The sequence below is a fragment of the Poecilia mexicana genome, unplaced genomic scaffold (genome assembly GCF_051168715.1).
Source record: "Poecilia mexicana isolate PSO_F unplaced genomic scaffold, ASM5116871v1 scaffold_23, whole genome shotgun sequence".
NCBI classification, from domain to species: Eukaryota; Metazoa; Chordata; class Actinopteri; order Cyprinodontiformes; family Poeciliidae; genus Poecilia; species Poecilia mexicana.
Genome location: NW_028263392.1, coordinates 19,809,663 through 19,835,936, shown reverse-complemented (window position 1 = coordinate 19,835,936; position 26,274 = coordinate 19,809,663). Strand labels below are relative to the sequence as shown.

Genomic DNA, 26,274 nt, shown 5'->3' with positions numbered 1-26,274 from the left:
ATGTAAACATTTAAAATATGTATGCATACGTATTATAAATAACTTTTTTTTTATATTTCCTATTTGTACAGCTGTCTGAACAGTTTGTCTCACGGCTCTTGAACGCACCATCTCAAACACGTCGCTACGGCAACAGCTAACAAGTAGCTTCGTCGGCTTCACGGTCTTTTATCTTCGTTTAGGGTTTTATTAGAAATAACTTGGCTAAAGCTGGAGCCTGTGGTAGTGCAGCAGCCTCCCGGAGGAGGAGGAAGCCCGCAGGAGGACGAAGGAGCAGAGTGGAGCGAAGAGTCTCAGGTGACTTCTACCTGTACGAGTTAGCTTTAGCTTAAAGTTACATTCAGGGCCGCTTTTTCTGCATCTGTGAACAAAATTATGTTAAGGTTGAACTGAATGAATTCCAATCATCTCGAAACAAACTATTCACTCTGAAAGAACAAAAGAAAGGATTGAATTCCTGGTAAAAAAAAAAAAAAAGATTTCACCTTTTATTCGTTTAACAGAAAATGTGTGTTCATACTTGAGGAAAAAGTTAGTGAACCCCCCCCAGTGCAGACACCTTTGGCTGAAGTCCATTAGAGTGAAGCGTCCTGTCTCCATCAAGGATCTCTGGTGCCTCAGCCGTGAGGCGTTTGACGAAGCTGAAGTTGGTTTCCAATGGGGTATATGCCACGGACTTCCGTTTTAGCACTTCCGCATTTTTTTTCCACATAGCCTGCTTCCGGTGCGCAGGCAGCAGTATGTTAACAGTGGCTCCTCAGTCGCTGCAGGACTATTAATGATGCCTATAAAATTATTCAGACGTCCTGAAACGCTCCAACAACAACAAAGGATTTAAACTGGATGTGTCAAAACTTCACAATAACTTCAAAGGTAAGTTAATAAATCGTTTGTATTCACCATAATGCCTCATGTCTGACGTAGCTAACAGGGACAAGCTTACAAAGGTGCTATGTAAACGTTCAGTGGTTTGATTATCTGTGCAGTGTGGAATCTACATATCTATGCTTTATAGATATATATCTATATAAACATATAGAGATCTGTCTATATTGTGTCCAAGCTATCAGTCGAAGCTGAAGTTAGCTTCCCAATGTAGCATCTAATTCGGAAAATAGCTAAAGGGCGATTACACTTAATTTTTCACCATCTTGAGCTTTTAAAAACTACAACACCTAGTCATTTCAAACCTAACTAGATTATTCTGTACCAACAGCAGAATAAATAAAACATTTGTGAAACCTTCTAATTGATTTGTGAAATTTGTAAAATATCAATAATAGATTCCAGAACGCATTAGATCTGAATTATTAAAGTGGCATTGTTATTTTAACTTCCTGTTTTCTTTCTTTTTTTAAATCTTTATTATAGTTGGAGTTGGACAGAGTTCTGTTTGATGGCTTCCTGGAGGGAGAGATCGGCTCAGCTAATGTTGCCAACAACTTTTCTCCTGCTATTAACGTTTTTGTTTTTCTTTATATAGAAAGTATTTCTATCAGTTGCTTTTTCCATTTTGTTTACAGTATTTGCTCTATTTTTTATTTTTACCTTAATGCTTACCTGGTCAGTTGAGGTGGAAATGTACATCCTGTTGATTACTGACAAATGTCAGAACCACATGGACTGAGCTGGTTAGTCAGATCAATCTGAATCTTTATTTCTCATTAAAACAACTTCTTGTAATTTTAAGACATTGTTATAAAATTGCATCTTTATTCTGCTGTAACGATGACTGCATTTTGCAGTTAAAAAATCTTGTATCCTGACCGTTATGCTCCTTTATACAACTCACAGAACAGATGGTTGAAATAAAGGCACTTTTTGAAAGTATTTTCTGTGATTTTATTATAGGAATTGAGGACGGGAGGAATCGATTAAAATCAAATCTGGTATGAAAAAAATCTTGTAAGTCATATCGTCCAGCCTTATTCAGTATATTAAATTATATAACTAATTACATATTGCTTAATATTCACATTTCTTTACTGGTATTACCTAAAAGTGTTGCATTTTAACATCTCACTCCTGATCTACATGTAAATACTTGATATAACATAAAAACTGAGAAATGGGGAAAAAAGGTTAGTAAAATGTAGAGTATTACAAATGATATTCAATTTTATTGTAGGTACAAACAGGATAACAAAATGAACAGTGAATATATAAGATACTTTCTAGCAGCTAATCAGACATCAGACCTGTTTGCCTTTACTGGTGATGAAAACTCGTCACTCTGGAGGAGAGGAAGAGGAAGAGGAGAGAGGAAGAGGAGAGAGGAAGAGGAGAGAGGAAGAGGAAGAGGAGAGAGGAAGAGCGGCTCAGCCCCGTCCAGGATGACTGCAGGTCAGGGTAACCAACAAAGTCTGCAGGAAGATTTTTGCATATCTGGTGCTCCAGTTTCAAGATCATAGTTTAACCAAGTAAATAAAAAGTTAGTCCACGTTGTGATGATCCGTGGACTGATGGACGCCATCAGCAGGTCCAGGTGCTTGGATCCATTGGAAAGGTAATCGGCACTGTGATCATGGCTCAGAAACACGAGGTGTTGCGACGCAAACCTGAAAAATTAAAAACACACAAAAAAGACAATAAGCGTCCATATTTAGCTGAACGACATAATCAAAACTAATAAATCCTCGGCTCTTTTTGAGAGTTTTGCTTGAAAATAAATTGACAATATCTCAGGAAATTAAACGTTTAAGTGAAATAGTTCTGGTATCACAAAGAAACTGCAAAAACTGTTTCAGAGGTGTAACAACACTGAAGTCACTGAGTAAGAGTGAAGTAAAATACTACTTAGAAATGCATGTTAAAATCTGAATACTCTTTTGAAAGTGTGCAGCTGAAATTAATTTAAACTACTAGCAGACAAAGCACAGTGTTCAGCTGATATCTGTACCAACAGTAATACAAAAAATGATGCATAGAGGCATTAGTTTATAAAAGTCAAGGCAAACCTAAATTTACCATTTTAAAAACAAAAAGCAGCAGGAGGATGTAACTTCATAACTTCATTTTCTAAGCAGAATCTCAGAGGGAAAAAAGAGAAATTACGTTGGGTAACGCAAGAACAGATGATAGCAGCCAAGTGGAAAAATTCACTCTAATGTGGATTATAATTATGAAACAGCAAAGGTAGATGTCATATGTTCGGTATTTGGGAAATACGTGATTTGTACCATTTGTTCTGTGGGTTTTTCATGTGGATCGGTGAAAGTTAAACGGCTGTAAATTGAAGGTTTTGGACCTTAATCTGACCGACTACCTGTGTGGTTTGGATCGGGCTGAAGCGTTGCTGCTCTCGGCTGTTCTTAAATTACCTGCTCAGTATCGGAGGGGCTCGTCGCTCCGACTGCATGTTAAATGTATTTTATATATGTCATAGAAACAAAAACTAAAGAGCTGCCTAAAAATAATTTCATACTCCATATAACACAAATGCATCAACACACATATTGACTTACCTTGTGCCGAATCGCTGCCTCTGTTCTCAGCCTGTTCCCGTTGCAGTGGATTTCCTCCGGCATTATTTTCCTCCAACAAATTATTCCACTAAACCAGGGGTGTCAAACTCCAGTCCTCGAGGGCCGGTGTCCTGCAGTTTTTAGATGTACCACAGGTACAAAACACTGGAATGAAATGGCTTAATTACCTCCTCCTTGTGTAGGTAAGTTCACCAGAGTCCTGCTAATGACCTAATTATTCTATTCAGGTGTGGTGCAGCAGAGGCACATCTAAAAGTTGCAGGACACCGGCCCTCGAGGACTGGAGTTTGACACCTGTGCACTAAACGAACCACGTACAACTCCCTTTATATCCCCCATCTTCCCATTTCTGACGCTGGATCTTCAATATCCTCAAGCTTTGAAATAGCAGGCAGCTACAAACCGCGTGTTAGCTGTAGTGGCTAAGTTTTGGCTACAGTCCGCTGTCGCCTTGATATCAGCTGGAAAATGAAAAAACTAAGCACCGGATGGTACCGGCTAATTACTGGACACAACGGCACACCACAAAACTCAGTCGTTGTACCAGCAGCTCACAGATATTTTAAGTTTTGCGTCTTTTTCATGGTACAGATCTTGCAGCTTTGGCTAAAAACAATAGGAGCAAGCAGGACCCGGAACCAACCTATGTGGAATAAACTCAAACGGAAATACGTCACCACCTCTCGTGGCATAACATATATAGCCCATTCTAGCTTCCAATACATAAGGGCGATTCCACTTAATTTTTCACTACTTTCTGCATCTATAATCAACTCTAGTTTAAAAACTACAACTCCTAGACTCTTCAAACCTGGACTAGATTATTCTGCTCTAATAGCAGAATATTTAAAACCATGTTTGTGATTTGTGAAACCTTTTTCTGATTTGTGAAACTTAAATAAAGGCTGATTTCGGACATTTTTTGGATATTGGTCACTCCAGCTCCAAAACTGCAACACCTAGACTCTTCAAACCTGGACTATATTATTCTGCTCTAATAGCAGAATATTTTAATCCATGTTTGGAATTTGTGAAACCTTTATGTGATTTGTGAAACTTCACTAAAGATCAGATTACTATTCATATATGTTCCATGCAGTTTTTTTTCAAATTCAATTCTAATTCAAAACCACTTTATTAACCCTAATGGGAAATAAAATGTTGGTGTAGCTCATTAATTTTTCAAAGAGTTATTGTAGATGGTGATGGCTGTTGGAAGGACAGATCTTTTGCTGGGGTCTGTTAAGTGAAGTTTCACAAATCAGAAAAAGGTTTCACAAATCACAAACATGATTCTAAATATTCTATTAGAGAAGAATAATTTAGTCCAAGTTTGAAGAGTCTAGGTGTTGTAGATTTGGAACTAGAAAATTCCTGGAGAAATTTAAATGGGGCCTGCCAAAGTGTGCCCGTCGGTTTGGACCCAGTGTTCTGATGCTAAAAATTAGCATTAATGCTAAAGAAAGCTACAATGTAGTCAATAACCTGTGGAGAGTCAGAAGCATGTGGACTAAGCTGTACTTGTACCATTCAGTATGTAAAACTTAATGCATAAACTAAAATTTGACAAAATGCTAATGTTAGCATGAAGACTAGTATGTGGGCCATCATTAGCATGTTCTCTGTCATTGACTTACTCCATTCAGTATACTAAACATGGCAAATAATTAAGAAATTTAACAAATAGGTTATTTTAGGTAAAAGGCTAATGCTAATGCACGCAAGGCTGTGCACTAGTGGGGGGCAGTGAAATACTAATGTTTGTGCTAATGTTAATGAACTGCCTTGCTGCGCAATAATAAAGATAAATAATAAATAATAAAGAGAGATTTTATTGGGTGTAGAACAATAGGTGCCTGCCATGCAATGCATGGAGGCAGTGAATGACCTGCTTTGCAAGTCAGTCACTGCTCTCCCTATGCATTTCTATGGGCAGGCCCCAATTAGAGCAGTTCTTGTGTGACCGAGATAAAAACAAAAAGTGGTGATATCGCACTTTTTGGAAGTTTCACAAATCAGAAAACTGTTTTACAAATCCCAAACATGGTTTTACATATTCTGCTTGAAGAATATGCAACCTATTCCAGGTTTGAAGTGTCTAGGTGTTGTAGTTTTTTTAATTAGAGCAGTTCTAGTATGAAAGAGATGCCAAAAAATTGTGATTTTCAAACTTTCTTGAGTTTTCACAAATCAGAAAAAGGTTTCACAAATCCCAAACATGGTTTTAAATATTCTGCTATTAGAGAAGAATAATCTAGTCCAGGTTTGAAGTGTCTAGCTGTAGTAGTTTTTAAACTAGTGTTGATTAAAGATGCGGAAAGTAGCAGAAAGTAGTGAAAAATTAAGTGGAATCGCCCTTTAGCTATTGGAAGCTAGTATTGGAAACCAACTTCAGCTTCGTAGGCGTTTGAGGGTTTCCTGCAGCTTCACCCTGTTTGGTTTCAGTGACCCGCTGAAGGTCAGAACGGCCATTCTGTCAATAATGATGCATTTCATGTAACTTTGCATTAAAGTGATTCCTGATGCTGACGATGTTTAGTATCCACTTTTGTTTCGACTCCATGAAGCAACAGAAGAAGCTGATCAGGTGCTGATGCTGCAGCAAGAAAAGTCAGCTGGTCTTCAACTGGTCTGCTGCAGCTCCCAGTCTGAACTGGTTTTGTGCTGCAGCTCCCAGTCTGAACTGGTTTTGTGCTGCATCTCCCAGTCTGAACTGGTTTTGTGCTGCAGCTCTCAGTCAGAACTGGTTTTGTGCTGCAGCTCTCAGTATGAACTGGTTTTGTGCTGCAGCTCTCAGTCTGAACTGGTTTTGTGCTGCAGCTCTCAGTATGAACTGGTTTTGTGCTGCAGCTCTCAGTCTGAACTGGTTTTGTGCTGCAGCTCTCAGTATGAACTGGTTTTGTGCTCCATCTCTCAGTCTGAGCTGGTTTTGTGCTGCAGCTCTCAGTCAGAACTGGTTTTGTGCTGCAGCTCTCAGTCTGAACTGGTTTTGTGCTGCAGCTCTCAGTATGAACTGGTTTTGTGCTGCAGCTCTCAGTCTGAACTGGTTTTGTGCTGCAGCTCTCAGTATGAACTGGTTTTGTGCTCCATCTCTCAGTCTGAGCTGGTTTTGTGCTGCAGCTCTCAGTCTGAACTGGTTTTGTGCTGCAGCTCTCAGTATGAACTGGTTTTGTGCTGCAGCTCTCAGTCTGAACTGGTTTTGTGCTGCAGCTCTCAGTCTGAACTGGTTTTGTGCTGCAGCTCTCAGTATGAACTGGTTTTGTGCTGCAGCTCCCAGTCTGAATTGGTTTTGTGCTGCATCTCCCAGTCTGAACTGGTTTTGTGCTGCAGGTTCCAGCGTGAACTGGTTTTGTGCTGCATCCCCCAGTCTGAACTGGTTTTGTGCTGCATCTCTCAGTCTGAGCTGGTTTTGTGCTGCAGCTCTCAGTCAGAACTGGTTTTGTGCTGCAGCTCTCAGTATGAACTGGTTTTGTGCTGCAGCTCTCAGTCTGAACTGGTTTTGTGCTGCAGCTCTCAGTATGAACTGGTTTTGTGCTGCAGCTCTCAGTATGAACTGGTTTTGTGCTGCAGCTCTCAGTCTGAACTGGTTTTGTGCTGCAGCTCTCAGTCTGAACTGGTTTTGTGCTGCAGGTTCCAGTGAAGGTGCTACATGCTCACAGCGATGACGTCACCGCAGCCCGGTTCTGCTGCAGCGACCGCAGCATCCTGAGCTGCTCGTTGGACGGCAGCGCCATCCTCTGGGTAAACTGCTGCTCTCCATTCGTTCCTGCTGTGTGACTCTGCGCTGACCTCTGACCTCTACAGGATGTAGACAGTGGCCGGCCTCTGAGGCTGTTTGCTGGAGTTCACAGCAGAACAGTCACTGAGTGTGCTCTGATCCCAAACAACAACAGGTTGGGCTCACACCTCCTACAGCTCGAGTCTGATCATTTACACTAATCCAGAATAACACGCAGACCTTAAGGTGTGTGTGTGCGTGTGTGTGTGTGTGTGTGTGTGTGTCAGGATGGTGACGGTGTCCTGGGACAGGAAGATGGTGGCCTGGGACCTGGAGACGGGACGTGTCCTGGTAACTGCTGTCCTCCTCCTGTCCTCCTACCGTCCCCTGCTGGGAGGACGGCCTGCTGACCGTTTCCGGTCTGTCTGTCCAGTGGGAGACGGAGTTGGACGGCCTGCTGACGTCCTGCAGCTGCTCATCTGACGGTCGGCTACTGGTCTGCGCCGCCGAGCCTCAGGACACCGTCTACGTCTGCGGCGCTTCCGGTGGCCAGATGTTGCATCGCATCAGCAGTAAGATGGCGTCCCAGCACACTGGACTCCACCTGTCCCCATGAGACGTTCATGCGCCGCTCTTGTCCCCCCGCAGACCACCACCGCTCCACCATCACACGGGTCCGATTCGACCCTCCTGACCAGCGGGTGGCGTCAGTGTCTGCAGACCGGACCATCAAGCTGTGGGACCTGCAGGCCAAGAGGACGACCATGTCCATCTGCAGGTTGGTGCAGCGAAGTTCTCTGTGCTCTAGGAGGCGCTGTTGTCCCTTCTCTCCATCAGAACCTCTCAGGTCCGGTTCAGTAGAAAGTTATGTCCTTCACTCAACCTGAACAAGCATGTGGTGACAGTGGAGAGGAACAACAAGGACAACCTTACAGAACCAGAATGGTTTCCATGGCGATAGAAAGTACCCCAGATCTCTCATCATCTGTGTTTGCTCTCTCCCTCAGTAACCATAGCAACGTGATTTCCAGCTGCTGCTTCAACGGCAACGGGCACTTCCTGTGCACGGCATCATGGGATAAGACGCTGAAGCTGTGGGACCTTCAGGGGGGGCAGTTCCGGTCGAATGGCGGCACGGCGCTGCAGGGCAGCCATGAGGGCAGTGTGAGCTGCTGCGTCCTGTCTGCTGACGGTGAGGCGTTCAGGGACGGTGAGGCGTTGGGGGACGGTGAGGCTTTAATGGACGGTGAGACATTAAAGGTCGGTGAGGCTTTAATGGAAGGTGAGGCGTTAAAGGACGGTGAGGCGTTAAAGGACGATGAGGCGTTAAAGGACGGTGAGGCGTTAAAGGACGGTGAGGCTTTAATGGAAGGTGAGGCGTTAAAGGACAGTGAGGCTTTAAAGGACGATGAGGCGTTAAACGACGATGAGGCGTTAAAGGACGGTGAGGCTTTAAAGGACGGTGAGGCGTTAAAGGACGATGAGGCGTTAATGGACGGTGAGGCATTAAAGGACGATGAGGCGTTAAAGGACGATGAGGCGTTAAAGTACGGTGAGGCTTTAAAGGACGGTGAGGCGTTAAAGGACGGTGAGGCGTTAATGGACGGTGAGGCGTTAAAGGACGGTGAGGCGTTAAAGGACGGTGAGGCTTTAAAGGACGGTGAGGCGTTAAAGGACGATGAGGTGTTAATGGACGGTGAGGCGTTAAAGGACGGTGAGGCGTTAAAGGACGGTGAGGCGTTAATGGACGGTGAGGCGTTAAAGAACAGTGAGGCGTTAGGGGACGGTGAGGCTTTAAAGGACGATGAGGCTTTAAAGGACGATGAGGCGTTAAAGGACGGTGAGGCGTTAAAGGACGGTGAGGCGTTAAAGGACGATGAGGCGTTAAAGGACGGTGAGGCGTTAAAGGACGATGAGGCGTTAAAGGACGGTGAGGCGTTAAAGGACGGTGAGGCGTTAAAGGACGGTGAGGCGTTAAAGGACGATGAGGCGTTAAAGGACGGTGAGGCTTTACTGGACGATGAGGTGTTAAAGGACGGTGAGGCTTTAAAGGACGATGAGGCGTTAAAGGACGATGAGGCGTTAAAGGACGGTGAGGCTTTAATGGACGATGAGGTGTTAAAGGACGATGAGGCGTTAAAGGACGGTGAGGCTTTACTGGACGATGAGGTGTTAAAGGACGGTGAGGCTTTAAAGGACGGTGAGGCGTTAAAGGACAGTGAGGCTTTGAAGGACGATGAGGCGTTAAAGGACGGTGAGGCGTTAAAGGACAGTGAGGCTTTAAAGGACGGTGAGGCGTTAAAGGACGATGAGGTGTTAAAGGACGATGAGGTGTTAAAGGACGGTGAGGCTTTAAAGGACGGTGAGGCGTTAAAGGACAGTGAGGCTTTGAAGGACGATGAGGCGTTAAAGGACGATGAGGCGTTAAAGGACGGTGAGGCTTTAATGGACGATGAGGCGTTAAAGGACGATGAGGCGTTAATGGACGGTGAGGCTTTAAAGGACGGTGAGGCGTTAAAGGACGATGAGGCGTTAAAGGACGGTGAGGCGTTAAAGGACGGTGAGGCGTTAAAGGACAGTGAGGCTTTAAAGGACGATGAGGCTTTAAAGGACGATGAGGCGTTAAAGGACGGTGAGGCTTTAATGGACGATGAGGCGTTAAAGGACGATGAGGCGTTAAAGGACGGTGAGGCGTTAAAGGACAGTGAGGCTTTAAAGGACGATGAGGTGTTAAAGGACGGTGAGGCGTTAAAGGACAGTGAGGCTTTAAAGGACGGTGAGGCGTTAAAGTAAGGTGAGGCGTTAAAGGACGGTGAGGCTTTAAAGGACGATGAGGCGTTAAAGGACGGTGAGGCGTTAGGGGACGGTGAGGCGTTAAAGGACAGTGAGGCGTTAGGGGACGGTGAGGCGTTAAAGGACGGTGAGGCTTAAAGGACGATGAGGCATTAAAGGACGGTGAGGCGTTAGGGGACGGTGAGGCGTTAAAGGACGGTGAGTCTTAAAGGACGATGAGGCGTTAAAGGACGGTGAGGCGTTAAAGGACGGTGAGTCTTAAAGGACGATGAGGCTTTAAAGGACGGTGAGGCTTTAATGGATGGTGAGGCGTTAAAGGACGGTGAGGCGTTAAAGGACGGTGAGGCTTTAAAGGACGATGAGGCGTTAAAGGACGGTGAGGCGTTAAAAGACGGTGAGGCGTTAAAGGACGGTGAGGCTTTAATGGACGATGAGGTTTTAAAGGACGGTGAGGCGTTAAAGGATGGTGAGGCGTTAAAGGACGGTGAGGCGTTAGGGGACGGTGAGGCGTTAAAGGACGGTGAGGCGTTAGGGGACGGTGAGGCTTTAAAGGACGGTGAGGCTTTAAAGGACGGTGAGGCTTTAAAGGACGGTGAGGCGTTCAGGGACTCCTCAGATGAAATACTGCATCCAAACAGAGAAATCTGGAGTTCTTTCTGAAACAGTTTTTGTGCCTCCATCATTTTTGAAAACACTGAGTATAACGGGAACGTCCGGTAAAAGGTGTCTGTTGATGACGGACTAAACCAGTTCTGGTAACTGGGTTCTGGTTCTGATAATGGACAGTTTCTGGTCCTTCCTGTCCCCTCTGGGTTTCCTCAGCTGACCTGCTGGTTTCTGGCTCCTACGACCGGACCGTGGCGCTGTGGGATCCGTCCTCGCTCTGCCGGACTCTGGTTCTGAGGGTGACGAGAACCCGCCGCGTGTTTCCTGAGGAGACCAATATCTGATGATTTCTGTAGATCAGCTGATGTGTGTTTATTTCCAGGGCCACTCTGATTGGGTGACGGACGTGTCTCTCAGCGCTGACAGGAAGCTGGTTGTCTCTTCTTCCAAGGTTGGCTTCCTGTTTCTTAAAGACAAGCTGGATTCTTAGAAAGTATTCACAGCGCCTGATCTTTTCGTCAGCCTGCAGTATTTTGTTTTAACCAGCAGGAGGCAGAGCAGAGCTGAGAAGTGAAACATGGGTTTGAACAATCTGAAAAGTGTGGCATGTCTTTGAATTCAGCGCTCAGTGGCGCCCCCTCTGGCTGCAGCATGTTTCTGATCACTGGTTCTTCTGAATGGGTGTGAATACTTTAGGCCAGGGGGCCCAAAGTGGGTCCTGGAGGCCCGGCACCCTGCAGGTTCTATTCTCTCCCTGGTGGCAGTAAGAACCTTTTCAGCATGTCAATGGTCTTCTTAGACCTTCTAATGAGCCATTATGTAATTCAGATGTGATAAACCAGGGAGAGAACTAAAACATCCAGGATGCCGGCCCTCGAGGACCCACTTTGGACACCCCTGCTTTAGGCTGTCCTTCGGCTTTGCTGCGCGTTAACCTTTGACCTTTGACCTGCAGGACGGCAGCGTCCGGCTGTGGGATGTGCAGAACGTGGAGCAGATCCCCGAGGTGATGCAGATCAAAAGCGGAGAGGGAACAGGGGTCCAGATCCTGAAGGTGAGGACGTTTTCTGGTGACCCGGTTCTGGTTCTGCTCACCAACATGGCGGACTAGCTCTTCTGTGGTTGCCATGACGACTCTCTCGCTGTCTCTGTCTGCAGTGTGAAGAGTGTGGAAGGCCGTTCCCGGTGTCCAGACTGCTGACCTCTGACCTGCTGACGCGCTGCGTCTTCTGCCGCCTCAAAGCTCCGCCCACGTTCCGCCTCCAGCCACCGCCGTCACCCTGCCCGTCTCCTCCGATTGGTGGAGAGCGCAGCGACGTCTGATGAGCTCAGAAACAGGAGCAGAGTGAGCATCCCATGTTTGCTATGTACATCTTCGAATGGGCCCGGGGATGTCACATGATGCGTTACCATGGTTTCGAAGCCTTCAGAACAACATGATGATGCTGTGTCACATGACCCATTCAATCCTTTTTCTCTGAACTTTGACCTTTGACCTGCTGTTCTTTTCAGGTTTAAATTTGAACATTTTTCTAATTTACATCGTTTTTGTTTACTTTGTTTCATTTTAGGTTTGGAAGTGAGAAAATAAAATGAATAAAATCTTTCAATAATATAAATACAGATTAATTACAATGACCAGGGGGCGGGGCTTCCTCTGCACCGGTCTGTGTGATTGGTCTGAAGGAAACAGGGCTGTGCTGGCTGCCCAATCAGTCGCCAGCGTCTCATGAGTGGCATCACAGGAAACAGGAAATGACGTTCTGGTCGTCAAAGAGTCAGAGTTTTCTTCATTGTAGTGGCTTTTGCTTTGTTCAGTAAGATTAATAATTTACAGATTATTAATCTTATTTCTGTAGATTATTAATCTGCAGACTGACTGTGCTGTTTGGTTTAACTTTGTCTCTTTTGCTTTCTCTCTGATTTCCATTTGGGTTGATAAATCTACCATCTCCAGGAAACAATCGTTTAACATTTTGAGTCCCTTCCTTGGTCCCTTCCTTCAGTTCTTTTATGGAACTGCTAAGTGAAATATTTTGGAGTAAAGAACTGAAACCAGCAGCGACATGAACAGGAAGTAGAAACGACAGCAGCTGAGAAATTCATGGGTTTTATTGAGCAGCGGCGGTGTCAGAAGGTGCTCTGCAGCAGGCAGCGGCAGCCACAGCCGGCCGGACACTCGTCCTGGCGCCGGAACCAGTCCATCATGTGTCCAGTATGGCCGCCGTGGCCGCAGCTCAGGCAGAAGTTGGAGGAGCCGCGCACGGCGACGTGGCACACGGCGCACTGGAAGGTCAGCCGCTTGCACACGGCGCACTGCGTCCCGCGCGCCTGGCTGCGGCAGTGGCAGCAGTACAGCCCGAACTCTGCAGGGAAACGGACCCGTCAGAACCAGAACCAGACCCAGCCGGACCGTTGAGGGAAACGTACCGATTCCTTTGTGCGGTTCTGGCGGGCCGGCCGTGAACTTGAGGACGTCGGCCCGCTTGTCGCCCAGACCCCAGCGGTACAGGATTTCACCGTAGCTCTTCTTGAAGTCGTCGAACTGCAGCGTGTTGGCCGGGTCCAGCAGCCTGGCAGGAACAGGAAGTGACATTGTCTCAACAACAGCTCCGGCTCGAACATCTGTGACTCATCATTTTTTGTGACCGCAGGGGGCGATAGCGTGCAAGTACGTCTTAAAGACCAACAAGAACAAGTATTTAGGTAAACTGCGTACATACTGATACAGCTGGGATGGTAACTTATTACCGTCGCATCGATGGAGAAAATATGATGTATTATTTTGTATTTGAGGCTGAACACTGTCGGACCGTCACGTCGTTAAAATATGTAAACCAACTGTGGCTGTTTAATAAACTGGTGCTCTGGTAGTTTTTAACAGTTTTTAGTGTTACAGTCACATCTCACTTGAAATAATATTTATCCCTCAAATAACCAAATTCACACAAGTACGTTTTCAAGACGTACTTGAACACTGTCGCCCCCTGTGGTCACAGAAAGTGATGGGTCACAGATTTTAATGCAACACCTGTTCTGCTCGGCGGGTCCAAAGGAAGACCGAAGCCTTGATTTAGAGCCGAGGAGGAAACTCACCTCTTGTTCATGTCGTGCAGCTCCCGCTCTCGCTCCCGAGGGTCCGTGTAGCTCTGGTTGCCATAGCGATATTCGTCAGGAGAAGACTCCCCCCAGGGAGCGCTATGCTCGGGGTCTCTGACTGAAACACAGACAAAAAGGGTTGGAGCTGTGGGGGTTAGGGCGGCCAGCGGGGGGAGCTGTGGGGGTTAGGGCGGCCAGCGGGGGGAGCTGTGGGGGTTAGGGCGGCCAGCGGGGGGAGCTGTGGGGGTTAGGACGGCCAGCGGGGGGAGCTGTGGGGGTTAGGACGGCCAGCGGGGGGAGCTGTGGGGGTTAGGGCGGCCAGCGGGGGGAGCTGTGGGGGTTAGGGCGGCCAGCGGGGGGAGCTGTGGGGGTTAGGACGGCCAGCGGGGGGAGCTGTGGGGGTTAGGACGGCCAGCGGGGGGAGCTGTGGGGGTTAGGGCGGCCAGCGGGGGGAGCTGTGGGGGTTAGGGCGGCCAGCGGGGGGAGCTGTGGGGGTTAGGACGGCCAGCGGGGGGAGCTGTGGGGGTTAGGGCGGCCAGCGGGGGGAGCTGGGGAGCTGTGGGGGTTAGGGCGGCCAGCGGGGGGAGCTGTGGGGGTTAGGGCGGCCAGCGGGGGGAGCTGTGGGGGTTAGGACGGCCAGCGGGGGGAGCTGTGGGGGTTAGGACGGCCAGCGGGGGGAGCTGTGGGGGTTAGGGCGGCCAGCGGGGGGAGCTGTGGGGGTTAGGACGGCCAGCGGGGGGAGCTGTGGGGGTTAGGACGGCCAGCGGGGGGAGCTGTGGGGGTTAGAGCGGCCAGCGGGGGGAGCTGGGGAGCTGTGGGGGTTAGGGCGGCCAGCGGGGGGAGCTGTGGGGGTTAGGGCGGCCAGCGGGGGGAGCTGTGGGGGTTAGGACGGCCAGCGGGGGGAGCTGTGGGGGTTAGGACGGCCAGCGGGGGGAGCTGTGGGGGTTAGGACGGCCAGCGGGGGGAGCTGTGGGGGTTAGGGCGGCCAGCGGGGGGAGCTGGGGAGCTGTGGGGGTTAGGGCGGCCAGCGGGGGGAGCTGTGGGGGTTAGGGCGGCCAGCGGGGGGAGCTGTGGGGGTTAGGGCGGCCAGCGGGGGGAGCTGTGGGGGTTAGGACGGCCAGCGGGGGGAGCTGTGGGGGTTAGGGCGGCCAGCGGGGGGAGCTGTGGGGGTTAGGACGGCCAGCGGGGGGAGCTGTGGGGGTTAGGACGGCCAGCGGGGGGAGCTGTGGGGGTTAGGGCGGCCAGCGGGGGGAGCTGTGGGGGTTAGGGCGGCCAGCGGGGGGAGCTGTGGGGGTTAGGACGGCCAGCGGGGGGAGCTGTGGGGGTTAGGACGGCCAGCGGGGGGAGCTGTGGGGGTTAGGGCGGCCAGCGGGGGGAGCTGTGGGGGTTAGGACGGCCAGCGGGGGGAGCTGTGGGGGTTAGGGCGGCCAGCGGGGGGAGCTGTGGGGGTTAGGGCGGCCAGCGGGGGGAGCTGTGGGGGTTAGGGCGGCCAGCGGGGGGAGCTGTGGGGGTTAGGACGGCCAGCGGGGGGAGCTGTGGGGGTTAGGGCGGCCAGCGGGGGGAGCTGGGGAGCTGTGGGGGTTAGGACGGCCAGCGGGGGGAGCTGTGGGGGTTAGGGCGGCCAGCGGGGGGAGCTGGGGAGCTGTGGGGGTTAGGGCGGCCAGCGGGGGGAGCTGTGGGGGTTAGGGCGGCCAGCGGGGGGAGCTGTGGGGGTTAGGGCGGCCAGCGGGGGGAGCTGTGGGGGTTAGGGCGGCCAGCGGGGGGAGCTGTGGGGGTTAGGGCGGCCAGCGGGGGGAGCTGTGGGGGTTAGGGCGGCCAGCGGGGGGAGCTGTGGGGGTTAGGGCGGCCAGCGGGGGGAGCTGTGGGGGTTAGGGCGGCCAGCGGGTGGAGCTTTAGAGGCTCACCTGTGGTCCAGGTCGCTGCGATGGAGTCGGAGGTGCTGGAACAGGAGCCGGACGTGATGGAGCTGGAGGTGTAGCTGGGCTGAACACAAAGGAGGAACATCACTGAATCTGCTCCAGCAGGGGGCGCTCCAACCACACGCAGACTTACGTATCGGGAGTGGAGGCGGGAGCCGTGGTGTCCGTACAGCGAGCAGCAGTCAGGGGGCGGAGCCTGAGTCCTGAACACGCTGCAGAGCATGGCCAGAGTCTGGACGTCGCTCATCTGACTGTAGTGATCCAAACTGATGGGTTGTAATAGAGAAATCTCAGCTTTTACGTTCCTCCACACCAACATATGATCACCTTCTGCAAACTCACAGCGTCTCCAGCAGGTGGCGCCCAAATGGGTGTCTGGCCCAGGGCGTCTCTGTGTCCGGGTCAGAATCTGGACTCAGGTCCTGACTTGTGGCAGCAGACGCCAGAGCCCAAACCTGCACACCATAGACTGTGTGAAGGTTGTGGACCACCAGTAGACCACCAGTAGACCACCAGTAGACCACCAGTAGACCACTAATGGTCAGGATGGAGACTGGAGAGGTTCAGGCGGTGTGAATGCTTCTGAGAACCTGCGAGGAGATGCAGGTATGCTCACCTTGGCCAGGTCTCTGCGTCCCACTGCGAGTGCTGCTGCTGCGTTCTTCTGACACATTTCCTGAATGTCGTTCATATTCAGACTGAGGAAGACAAACAGACATTCAGGTTGGACGGCCCGATGGAGAGGACACAGTCCTTCATCCAGACTGTCCCACAGCAGATGCAACCACATGCCCCCATCCTCACTGCGACAGATTGTAAGGGTTCTCTGTGAGGCGGACATTGGCTTTGTATCCAGAGGATGGAGACAGCTGGTTCCGGTCTGGGGACAGGGACAGTGTCTCTGAGAGAGATGTGAGGATGCAGGGACTCACATGTAGCTCTCTCCCAGAGCCTTGTGCACAGGCAGCAGGCAGGAGATCTCCTGGATGATGACCTTCCCGGCCAGCTTGATGGGTCGGCTGCTGTACTCTGCTCCTTCCCGCTTCGTCTTGAAGCGCCGCGATTTCTGACGGAGACACGGACAGACAGGAGGACGGGGACGGCCGGCCGAGGAGACAAAACAGCAGCTGATTAAACGGCTTCAGGATCACAGCAGAGGCTGTTCACACTGAGTGTCCGGACCACCGGAACCACCGCAGGATCTCTGGATCCAGGAAGTGGTGCAAGGATGGGTCTAGCAGAACCGTGTTCTCTGGACCCGATTCACCAGCAGGTCCAGGCAGCTGGTTCTGCTGATCTCAGTGTGAACATCTCGTCAGCCTCAAGAGCCAAATTACTTCATAGCAGGTGAGACACAACTCACCTGGACAGGTCAAAGGTTAGTAAGGGCAGCAGGCAGGAGTTACTGAGTTAGCTTAGCTTATGTGTTCAAAACGGACCAAGAACCACCCAGTCCAGAACCCCTGGGTTGGTTCTGCTCAGCTCAGAGGGAAAGGAGTTTCCCTGGAGCCTCTTTGGGCCAGAAATTACATTTTTTTTGGCTCTACTGGCTTTTATTTGAAAGTGGTAAGACAGGAAATCTGGTAATGAGAGGGAAGAGGCAAAGGTCACCTGGCTGGGAATCGAACCTGCGACAGCCTTATGTGGTCTGTGCTTAATGTAACCAGGATAATTTTTCTGTTAAATTCAGTTTTTTATTTGTCTATTTTGTTAGATCTAATTTTATTTATTTTTATTTAAAGATTAAATTAAAATCCTCCTTTCCTTAATTTAACACAAACCAAGCGAGAACATTCTTCTCGCGATGTTTCAACGTCATGTGACAGCTGCACGTCAGCGTCCTACCGCTTATATTGCTGCTGAATCGCACCCAGGTAGGAGACGCTGTCGGACTCCGACGTGCAGGTAGGCTTCTGTTCCCAAAGCGGTTTTCAAATGTGGATTGTACATCTATCAGTCGTGTGCCTCTGTTAACTTACAGACGTGAACATTCGGCTAAAAGTTGAAACGATCACGGTTTGTCAAGAGGGAACTGGTGAGTGTTTGTTCGGGAGCTAGCATGCTAGCACTAGCCTCCCCAGCTGTTAAGTAGCTGACGCCGATCTAAAGCGCATTCAAATTGAAATGCTTATTGAAACTATTGTTGTGAAAAGAGTAACTTGAATTTGCATAAGTTGCATTTAATTATGTAAACTCCTGTAATTAGAAAATACATGTTGATTATTTAGGCCCGTTTACACAGGCCAGGGGTGTTGCAGACCCCCCTCCGCTCAAGGAGTGGCTGAAGGGTTGAGATGCATCACGGATTGTCTGGCTTCATGCTGACCAGACTGGCGAGCTGACCGTATGAGCGGATCCGGAGATACAACACCTATCATCTGTGAAAACTTCCGAACTGGTTGGAGATTCGGCCCAACAGTCTTCACTGACGGAACTGGATATTTATTTTTTGTTTTTCCTTTCATCATCAACAAAGATTGATTGACTTTCTTGGATTAAGGAACCCTTTGAACTCTAAATTGTGGACTAATTTGGATATATTGTAAATATCAATACAACTCACTGATTTTGCACCATCTACTTGTCTGTGTTTTTACAATTTGCCACCTCCTCCAGCAGACGAACCTAGTTTTTAAGAAATCACTTGGATTGACTTTAATTTGGATTATTTCAAATCCTAATAATCCTAGAATGTAACTTGGGTTACATTAACCACTGCGCCACCACAGCACACCCAGCTGTACTTAACCCTAACCCGCCCAGCGAGGAACACAGCTCACTACCTGGGGTAGAACCGGACCGAACCGGACCGCACAGTCACTGGTTAGACAGAGACTTCCCAGTCGAAATCACCTTGTGGTCCAGTTTGATGGTTTCTTCTTGTTTCAGCTGGAAACAGTCCAACAGGAAGTGGTTCCCAGTTAGGAACCAGTAGCTCCGCCTCTTCCTGACCGTCCGAACTGGACAACAGAACCAGGGTCCAGTCTGGTAGGTTCCTTGTGGAACAGAACCAGAATCCTGGGTCTTGCAGCAGTCCACATCAGCATGTAGCTGTGGGTGGAGCCTGCTGACCGGTACCACTCTGTACTGTGATGGACCGGTTCTGGAGGAACACCAGCGCTACCTTCAGGAACGGCGGGGGAAGCATTATGCTTCAAGGAAATGGGTCAGAACCATAAACCCGGTTCTGGATGGTTCTGTGTTCGCTCCATGGAAAAGCCTGTTAACAAAACAACCGGGCCGGACCAGGTGGCGCTGGTGGAAACCTCTCAGCGCATCGCATCATCACTGGGAATAAATCCAGGTAAGCCCAAAAGTATTCATACCTCTGTCGGGTTTGACGTTCACCCAGGAAGTTTAGTACCAAGACACCAGAACCAAGAGCTGAAGGTTCTGTCCAGGTCCAGTACCTGAACCTGGACAGAACCTGGAGGAAACAGCTTTTTATTGTTGTGAGAAAAAAGATGTTGGATTTTGGTTCTGATCCAGAACCATCGACAAGTTTTCCCTTCTGATGAGAACATTGGACCTCAGAACTGTTGGGATGTTTGAGCTGCAAACAGAACCGTCTGGACCCGGTGACCGGCCGCCGAGCCGGAACCGGGCCAGAGCCCAACACACAGGTCAGGATGAACGTGATGATGATGACGATGATGATGATGATGTGCGGTTCAGTGCGTTAGTGGAGGAGAAGCAGCCAATCAGAGTCATGCAGGTTAGAACAAGCTGAGCACTGGAGGGCGGGGCAGAGAGCTGTACCGGCCAATCATGGAGGGTTTGGACAGACCAGCGGCGGGAGGCGGACATGGGAAGCTTCTGATTGGAGGAGAGCGGGAAGGAGGCGGGGCCACAATGATTGGTCGAGAGGAAAACAGAGGAAAAAAACACAAAGGGAAGAAAGAGAAGCCAATCAGGAAGAAGGTCCTTCACTTCCTCTGCGTGGTTACCACGGTTACCAGCTCTACCCTCAAGGGTTAACCTCCAGTTCTGGAGTCCGGCCCACCTGACGGATCCAGTGCAGCTGCTAGTTCAGCCCCTGAGTTCTGAGCAGACTGGCTCATCTGGACTCAGATGGTCCGTCAGAACCAGAACCAGACCAAACAGAACCAGAGGTACCAGTCGGCAACAAGTTCTGCAGACGACCCAACAACAACAGAATCACCACAGCTCTCAGGTTCTGTTGATCACCCTGACCCAGTTACTGTGGTCTGTGGATCCTGCATGCTCCAGAGGCAGAGGTTCTGGATGGGTTCTGGACCCGTCCGTGTCTGTGGTGCTGACCGTGTTGTCTGCTGTCTTCCGATGTTCTGGTACCGATGAACAGAAGCGGGTCGGTTCTGATTCCATGAGGAAGTTCTGTTCCAGGACTCCATCAGGTTCCTCTATTGAACCTGGTATTTTTCTCAGAACCAGAACTTTCTGGGCCCGGTTCTGAAGGAGAAGCTCCATCCTGACTCCAGGGCCTCCTGCTGGCTGTTAGTGGTACTGCAGGTTCTGTTGGGTTGTGACCACCGCTCTGCGTGTGTGTGTGTGTGTGTGTGTGTGTGTGTGTGAGAGAGAGTCTCACCCGCTCCTTGTAGTAGAAGGAGGAGATGGAGACAGTGTCCTTGTCGGACCGGGTCGGGCTGCCGCTGTAGAGCCGCAGCGTGTTCTGGGACTCGGAGCGCATCTTCATCGGGGTCAGAACCCCGCTGTGGTAGGCGGACAGCGCCGACAGGGACCTGAGGGAGAGAGGACGGCTACTCAACATCTGGACCTTGTGGTTCTGATTCCCAGCCAATCTCTCCTTGCAGAAGCGGCCCGGCCCAATCAGGACCTTCCAATCGGACAGCTGGTTCCGCCCGGTCCTCACCTGGGCGTGGGCTCTGTGGGCGGGGCCGAGCGGTGCATGGTGATTGGTCGGGTGAAGTAGACCAGGCAGCCGGTACCACAGAACCGGGCTCCGGAGGTCCGGGGGAACGGGATGTTGGCGTCCTGAAAGGAAAGCGGTTGTTACGGCGATGAAGAGCGGGCGGCGGGCAGTGGGCGGCAGGAAGTCACCTGGTAGGAGCCGTAGGTGTTGGTGACCCGGGGAAACGCCTGCAGGGACGGAGCCACGGGATTGGACAGGACAAACGGGCCGGACGCCGGACCGTCCTCCTGGGTCTGATGGACAGAGACAAAATGCTGAGGATGGCGCCGCCCGGTTCTGACCTGGTTCTGACCCAGTTCTGACGCTCTCACCATGTCTGACTCCAGGCAGGAGACGAGCTGCCGGACGCACGGCTCCAGGCAGTTCTGGTTCCGCTTCACCTTCTGCAGAGACGTGTCCATCAGGACCTGGACACAGACAGCTGGACTCAGGTTCTGGTCCACACCGGGCCCTGTCCGGGTCCAGTCTGGTTCTGGGCCCCCCAACATCTGCTGAAGGCATTGCTGAGGTTCTGTGGTGGGTCGGGTAAGTGGACCGGACCAGACTGAACGGACCCTCATCACTCAGGAGTTCAGGCTTCTGTTTGATCTGACAGGACGGTTCTGGTCCAGGTGCATCAGGACCAGCTGATCCCTTTGGGCCAGCCGGTTCTGGTCCTGTGCCATCACTGACCTTCTGGATCTTGGTCTTCATGGCGGAGGGGATGGTTGTCGGGGCGACGAACTGGAAGGAGGGCGCGGCGTTGTTGGGGTACTGGACCGGAAAGTTGACCACCAGGTGGACCCGCTGGCCGCCGAAGTGGGCCGACACCACGCAGCTCCGGTTCCGGGCGTCCATCTGGGGACAGACGCACAACCGGGTCAGTCAGCTGGCGGAACGGGCCGGCAGAACCGGGCTGAGGACGAAGCCTCACCTCTACATTGACGTTCCGGATCTGCAGGTTGACCAGGGAGAACTCCTGCTGTAGAGTCTGGGCCAGACCAGAACCGGCGGTTGGGTCCGGACGGCTCACCGCCTGACCTAGGAGGAGAGGTCAGAGGTCAGGCTGGACCAAACCTTGATGTTCAGCCTCTGACCTTCGGCCTTTGGGTGACGATCTGCCCTGAGACGGAAACATTCAGCTTTCAGCTCCGCCACAGCAGAGACCCGGGTCGGCCCGGATTGTCTTTACTATGCCAGCCGGGTCGACCACATGACGGAGGCGCACTTATCTGGACCTCAGGATGGTTCCCTCCTGATGGTCGGGTCGACCCGGTTCTACTGGAACCAGAACATTTAACATTTTCGGCTGGTGTGGGTCTCAAATGCTTCGAGGACCTGTTCTGCTTCTGGTCCAGTTGATGGTTTGTTGGACCAGAACCAGACCCAGACCTGGAGCTCTGGGTTCTGCTCCAGGTCTGGACTGTCCCCTGTCGGCTGATGGTCCAAGGTCACATCAGCCGACGTTCTGGAACAGTCAAATTCTGTTCGTACCCTGCGGGCCGTCCGAAGCTGGATCCCCGCCCTGCTGTGTGCCCAGGGATTTCTCCGTCTCCACGGCGATGGACACGTCCTCCATCAGCTCGTCCACCAGGTCACTGACGCACAGCTGCAGCGGGAGACAGGGAGCGGCCAATCAGAGCGCGGTGACGCCTCGTCCAGCTCTGATTGGCCGCCAACCGACCTTCTGCAGCTGAGGCTCCACCCTCCAGATCCGCAGCGTCTGATCTCGGGACCAGGTCACCAGCTGGAAGTCCCTGGACCCTGGGGGACAGGAGACACTCAGACTGTTTGCACCAGGCCGTCTGAGGGGGCGGCGGACTGGGGGACGCTCACCTTCCTTCTGGGGACGCCACTGGAACTCCAGGACGACGTCATCATGTCCAACAAAGGCGTGGACGGGACTGTTGAGGTCCAGAACGCTCCACAGCAGGAGACTATTCTCCCGCCGCAGCTGAGGGACCATGACGGTGACGAGACCGCTGGAGAACGGCTGGGGACAGACGGGGACAGGGTGAAACAGAGGGACGTGGGCACAGACCGAGACATAGACGAGTGTGTCTCACCGTGTAACGGGCCTTCCACACCGGCACCTGGCAGGACAGGACGCTCAGGTACTTCCTGGGCTGCCGGTAGTCCCAGAACTGGGGACAGAAGGGAAAGGGTGTCTCATCAGGACGCCGTCCTGATGAGACATTTAGGACAGCGTGTCCTCACCCTGACGGAGTTGTCCTGGCTGGACGTGGCGAAGACAAACTCGTTGTCTCGGTGCCAGTCCAGGCCGTGGATCTTGGACAGGTGAGCGGCCAGGTACTCCACCGCCGTGTTGGGTTTCTGTGGAGACAGGAGGACAGGTCAGAGTTCATCCAGCTGCCAGACCCATCCCAGAACCCGCAGGACATCTCACCCTCTTGTCCCAGATGCGGACATCTCCGTCATGGCTGGACGCCAGCAGGTGTGGGTTCCTCCGGTTCCATTTCACCTGGGCGGCTCCGGCTGGAGGGACAGTGGGACAGGGGACAGGGACGGTGGGACAGGCACAGTGGTCAGCGGTGTGTTCAGGGAACTTGGGACCGTTTTAGGCTGAGGACTCACCAACAGCAGACAGCGCCACCGTGGGTTTGCGAGTGTCCCTGTGGAGACGGACAAAGAGACATGAGGACAACAGGTCCAGTGTCTTCTGAGACCGGTTCCGGTCCGTTCCCGGGTTTTCATTCTACCTGGTGTCCCAGATGTAGATGTAGGTGTCCACTGAGCTGGACACCAGCAGCTCCGGGTCGAACCAGGACCAGTCCAGGTCGCTGCCGGGACAGACACAGTGAGTCTCACCTGTCCCCACCTGTGGACAGGTGTGGTTGCTTTGTGTCTGTCACCTGATGACCCGGGTGTGTCCCTGCAGGGACGTGTGAGTCTCTCCACAGCCGTCCCTCCAGGAGTACAGGTCCACTCGCTGGTTACTCTGGAAACGTAGGAGGAACATTCAGGACCTGGACCCCAACGTCCCACCCAGTCTAACATGGCAGTGGCAGCATCATGCCTGGATGTGACTTCATGAAATGGTCGGAACCATAAACAGCCGGGGATTCGTTAATCAATCAATCATCCAGCAATGGTTCAGAGCCTCCAGTAAAAACCTGTTCGGACTGGACCGGATCGCAGCAGAACTCACCGAGGCGGCGAAGATGTGAGCCTGGGACCGGTGCGGGTTCCACTGGACCGTCCCCACGTCCCACTTACTGTGGCGACCCATCTTACGGGATGGCTCAGACGGAGCATCCAGGTTCACCAGGTAGAGGGAGCGCCGGCTGGACGGGGACAGAGAGACGGACAGGGGACAGCAGCTGGTGATGTCAGACATTGAACATGATCTTATAACAGAGACAAAGATCATGTCACTGGTTCCGCTGGTTCCAGCTGGTTCCGTTGGTGCCACTGGTCCGTTGGTTCCAGCTGGTGCTGTTGGTTCCACTGGTTCCGTTGGTTCCACTGGTCCGTTGGTTCCAGCTGGTGCTGTTGGTTCCACTGGTCCGTTGGTTCCAGCTGGTTCCGTTGGTTCCACTGGTTCTGTTGGTTCCACTGGTCCGTTGGTTCCACTGGTTCAGTTGGTTCCACTGGTTCCGTTGGTTCCACTGGTTCCGTTGGTTCCGTTGGTTCCACTGGTCTGTTGGTTCCAGCTGGTTCTGTTGGTTCCACTGGTTCAGTTGGTTCCACTGGTCCGTTGGTTCCACTGGTTCCGTTGGTTCCACTGGTCTGTTGGTTCCAGCTGGTTCTGTTGCTTCCACTGGTTCAGTTGGTTCCACTGGTTCCGTTGGTTCCACTGGTTCCGTTGGTTCCAGCTGGTTCCACTGGTTCCGTTGGTTCCACTGGTTCCGCTGGTTCAAACTGGTTCCGTTGGTTCCACTGGTTCCGTTGGTTCAAACTGGTTCCGTTGGTTCAAACTGGTTCCGTTGGTTCAAACTGGTTCCGTTGGTTCCACTGGTTCCGTTGGTTCCACTGGTTCCGTTGGTTCAAACTGGTTCCGTTGGTTCCGCTGGTTCCGTTGGTTCAAACTGGTTCCGTTGGTTCAAACTGGTTCCGTTGGTCCCACTGGTTCTGTTGGTTCAGTTGGTTCAAACTAGTTCCGTTGGTTCCGCTGGTTCCGTTGGTTCCGTTGTTTCAAACTGGTTCCGTTGGTTCAAACTGGTTCCGTTGGTTCAAACTGGTTCCGTTGGTTCAAACTGGTTCCGTTGGTTCAAACTGGTTCCGTTGGTTCAAACTGGTTCCGTTGGTTCCAGCTGGTTCCGTTGGTTCCGTTGGTTCAAACTGGTTCCGTTGGTTCCAGCTGGTTCCGTTGGTTCCGTTGTTTCAAACTGGTTCCGTTGGTTCCACTGGTTCCGTTGGTTCAAACTGGTTCCGTTGGTTCAAACTGGTTCCGTTGGTTCCACTGGTTCCGTTGGTTCCACTGGTTCCGTTGGTTCCAGCTGGTTCCGTTGGTTCGGTTGGTTCAAGCTGGTTCCGTTGGTTCCACTGGTCCGTTGGTTCCAGCTGGTTCCGTTGGTTCCACTGGTTCAGTTGGTTCCACTGGTTCCGCTGGTTCAAACTGGTTCCGCTGGTTCAAACTGGTTCCGTTGGTTCCACTGGTTCCGTTGGTTCCACTGGTTCCGTTGGTTCCACTGGTTCCGTTGTTTCAAACTGGTTCCGTTGGTTCCACTGGTTCCGTTGGTTCAAACTGGTTCCGTTGGTTCAAACTGGTTCCGTTGGTTCCACTGGTTCCGTTGGTTCCACTGGTCCGTTGGTTCCAGCTGGTGCTGTTGGTTCCACTGGTTCCGTTGGTTCCACTGGTCCGTTGGTTCCAGCTGGTGCTGTTGGTTCCACTGGTCCGTTGGTTCCAGCTGGTTCCGTTGGTTCCACTGGTTCTGTTGGTTCCACTGGTCCGTTGGTTCCACTGGTTCAGTTGGTTCCACTGGTTCCGTTGGTTCCACTGGTTCCGTTGGTTCCACTGGTTCCACTGGTCTGTTGGTTCCAGCTGGTTCTGTTGGTTCCACTGGTTCAGTTGGTTCCACTGGTTCCGTTGGTTCCAGCTGGTTCCGTTGGTTCGGTTGGTTCAAGCTGGTTCCGTTGGTTCCACTGGTTCAGTTGGTTCCACTGGTCCGTTGGTTCCACTGGTTCCGTTGGTTCCACTGGTCTGTTGGTTCCAGCTGGTTCTGTTGGTTCCACTGGTTCAGTTGGTTCCACTGGTTCCGTTGGTTCCACTGGTTCCGTTGGTTCCAGCTGGTTCCGTTGGTTCCACTGGTTCCGTTGGTTCCACTGGTTCCGCTGGTTCAAACTGGTTCCGTTGGTTCCACTGGTTCCGTTGGTTCAAACTGGTTCCGTTGGTTCAAACTGGTTCCGTTGGTTCAAACTGGTTCCGTTGGTTCCACTGGTTCCGTTGGTTCAAACTGGTTCCGTTGGTTCCGCTGGTTCCGTTGGTTCAAACTGGTTCCGTTGGTTCAAACTGGTTCCGTTGGTCCCACTGGTTCTGTTGGTTCAGTTGGTTCAAACTGGTTCCGTTGGTTCCGCTGGTTCCGTTGGTTACGTTGTTTCAAACTGGTTCCGTTGGTTCCACTGGTTCCGTTGGTTCAAACTGGTTCCGTTGGTTCAAACTGGTTCCGTTGGTTCAAACTGGTTCCGCTGGTTCAAACTGGTTCCGTTGGTTCAAACTGGTTCCGCTGGTTCAAACTGGTTCCGTTGGTTCCGTTGGTTCAAACTGGTTCCGTTGGTTCCAGCTGGTTCCGTTGGTTCCGT

At 51.4% G+C, this 26,274-nt stretch overlaps 2 protein-coding genes and 1 long non-coding RNA gene across 6 annotated transcripts in view; 1 reads left to right on the top strand and 2 right to left on the bottom strand.

Moving 5' to 3' along the window:
* The first annotated feature begins 17 nt into the window (after positions 1 to 17).
* On the top strand, positions 18 to 12,146 carry LOC106910129 (uncharacterized). Its single transcript, XM_088003545.1, is given in 12 exon segments — positions 18 to 29; positions 148 to 297; positions 7,116 to 7,226; positions 7,290 to 7,378; positions 7,491 to 7,554; positions 7,637 to 7,775; positions 7,852 to 7,981; positions 8,211 to 8,395; positions 10,819 to 10,901; positions 10,985 to 11,064; positions 11,509 to 11,656; positions 11,761 to 12,146. Coding segments are annotated over 12 exon segments (1,356 nt in total). The 3' UTR covers positions 11,926 to 12,146.
* LOC106910132 (uncharacterized) lies at positions 1,504 to 4,147 on the bottom strand. Of its 2 annotated transcripts, none has more exons than XR_015762149.1 (2): positions 3,465 to 4,147; positions 1,504 to 3,029 (listed from the first exon to the last, which is right to left on the bottom strand). It is a non-coding gene; the product is annotated as an uncharacterized LOC106910132 (long non-coding RNA). The 2 variants fall into 2 exon arrangements; XR_015762148.1 differs by having other exon boundaries at positions 1,504 to 2,558.
* A 550-nt stretch (positions 12,147 to 12,696) lies between the features above and the next one.
* The window catches only part of wdr59 (WD repeat domain 59), a 35,557-nt gene continuing 21,979 nt past the window's right edge, over positions 12,697 to 26,274 (bottom strand). For 2 of the 3 annotated variants that reach the window (XM_088003311.1, XM_088003309.1), the window contains exons 3-27: positions 23,681 to 23,816; positions 23,385 to 23,470; positions 23,232 to 23,312; positions 23,107 to 23,144; positions 22,919 to 23,007; positions 22,729 to 22,845; positions 22,578 to 22,655; positions 22,348 to 22,504; positions 22,196 to 22,275; positions 22,006 to 22,120; positions 21,446 to 21,552; positions 21,205 to 21,369; positions 20,844 to 20,939; positions 20,661 to 20,765; positions 20,473 to 20,594; positions 20,188 to 20,341; positions 19,380 to 19,436; positions 16,553 to 16,686; positions 16,237 to 16,318; positions 15,963 to 16,075; positions 15,754 to 15,886; positions 15,606 to 15,684; positions 13,699 to 13,819; positions 13,033 to 13,175; positions 12,697 to 12,968 (exon numbers count right to left, since the gene is read on the bottom strand). In XM_088003311.1, coding sequence (XP_087859437.1) covers positions 12,733 to 12,968; positions 13,033 to 13,175; positions 13,699 to 13,819; positions 15,606 to 15,684; positions 15,754 to 15,886; positions 15,963 to 16,075; positions 16,237 to 16,318; positions 16,553 to 16,686; positions 19,380 to 19,436; positions 20,188 to 20,341; positions 20,473 to 20,594; positions 20,661 to 20,765; positions 20,844 to 20,939; positions 21,205 to 21,369; positions 21,446 to 21,552; positions 22,006 to 22,120; positions 22,196 to 22,275; positions 22,348 to 22,504; positions 22,578 to 22,655; positions 22,729 to 22,845; positions 22,919 to 23,007; positions 23,107 to 23,144; positions 23,232 to 23,312; positions 23,385 to 23,470; positions 23,681 to 23,816 — 2,824 coding nt within the window. In that variant the 3' untranslated portion in view covers positions 12,697 to 12,732. The remainder of the gene's footprint in view (positions 12,969 to 13,032; positions 13,176 to 13,698; positions 13,820 to 15,605; positions 15,685 to 15,753; positions 15,887 to 15,962; positions 16,076 to 16,236; positions 16,319 to 16,552; positions 16,687 to 19,379; positions 19,437 to 20,187; positions 20,342 to 20,472; positions 20,595 to 20,660; positions 20,766 to 20,843; positions 20,940 to 21,204; positions 21,370 to 21,445; positions 21,553 to 22,005; positions 22,121 to 22,195; positions 22,276 to 22,347; positions 22,505 to 22,577; positions 22,656 to 22,728; positions 22,846 to 22,918; positions 23,008 to 23,106; positions 23,145 to 23,231; positions 23,313 to 23,384; positions 23,471 to 23,680; positions 23,817 to 26,274) is intronic. The other variant, XM_088003310.1, reaches the window with a different exon arrangement.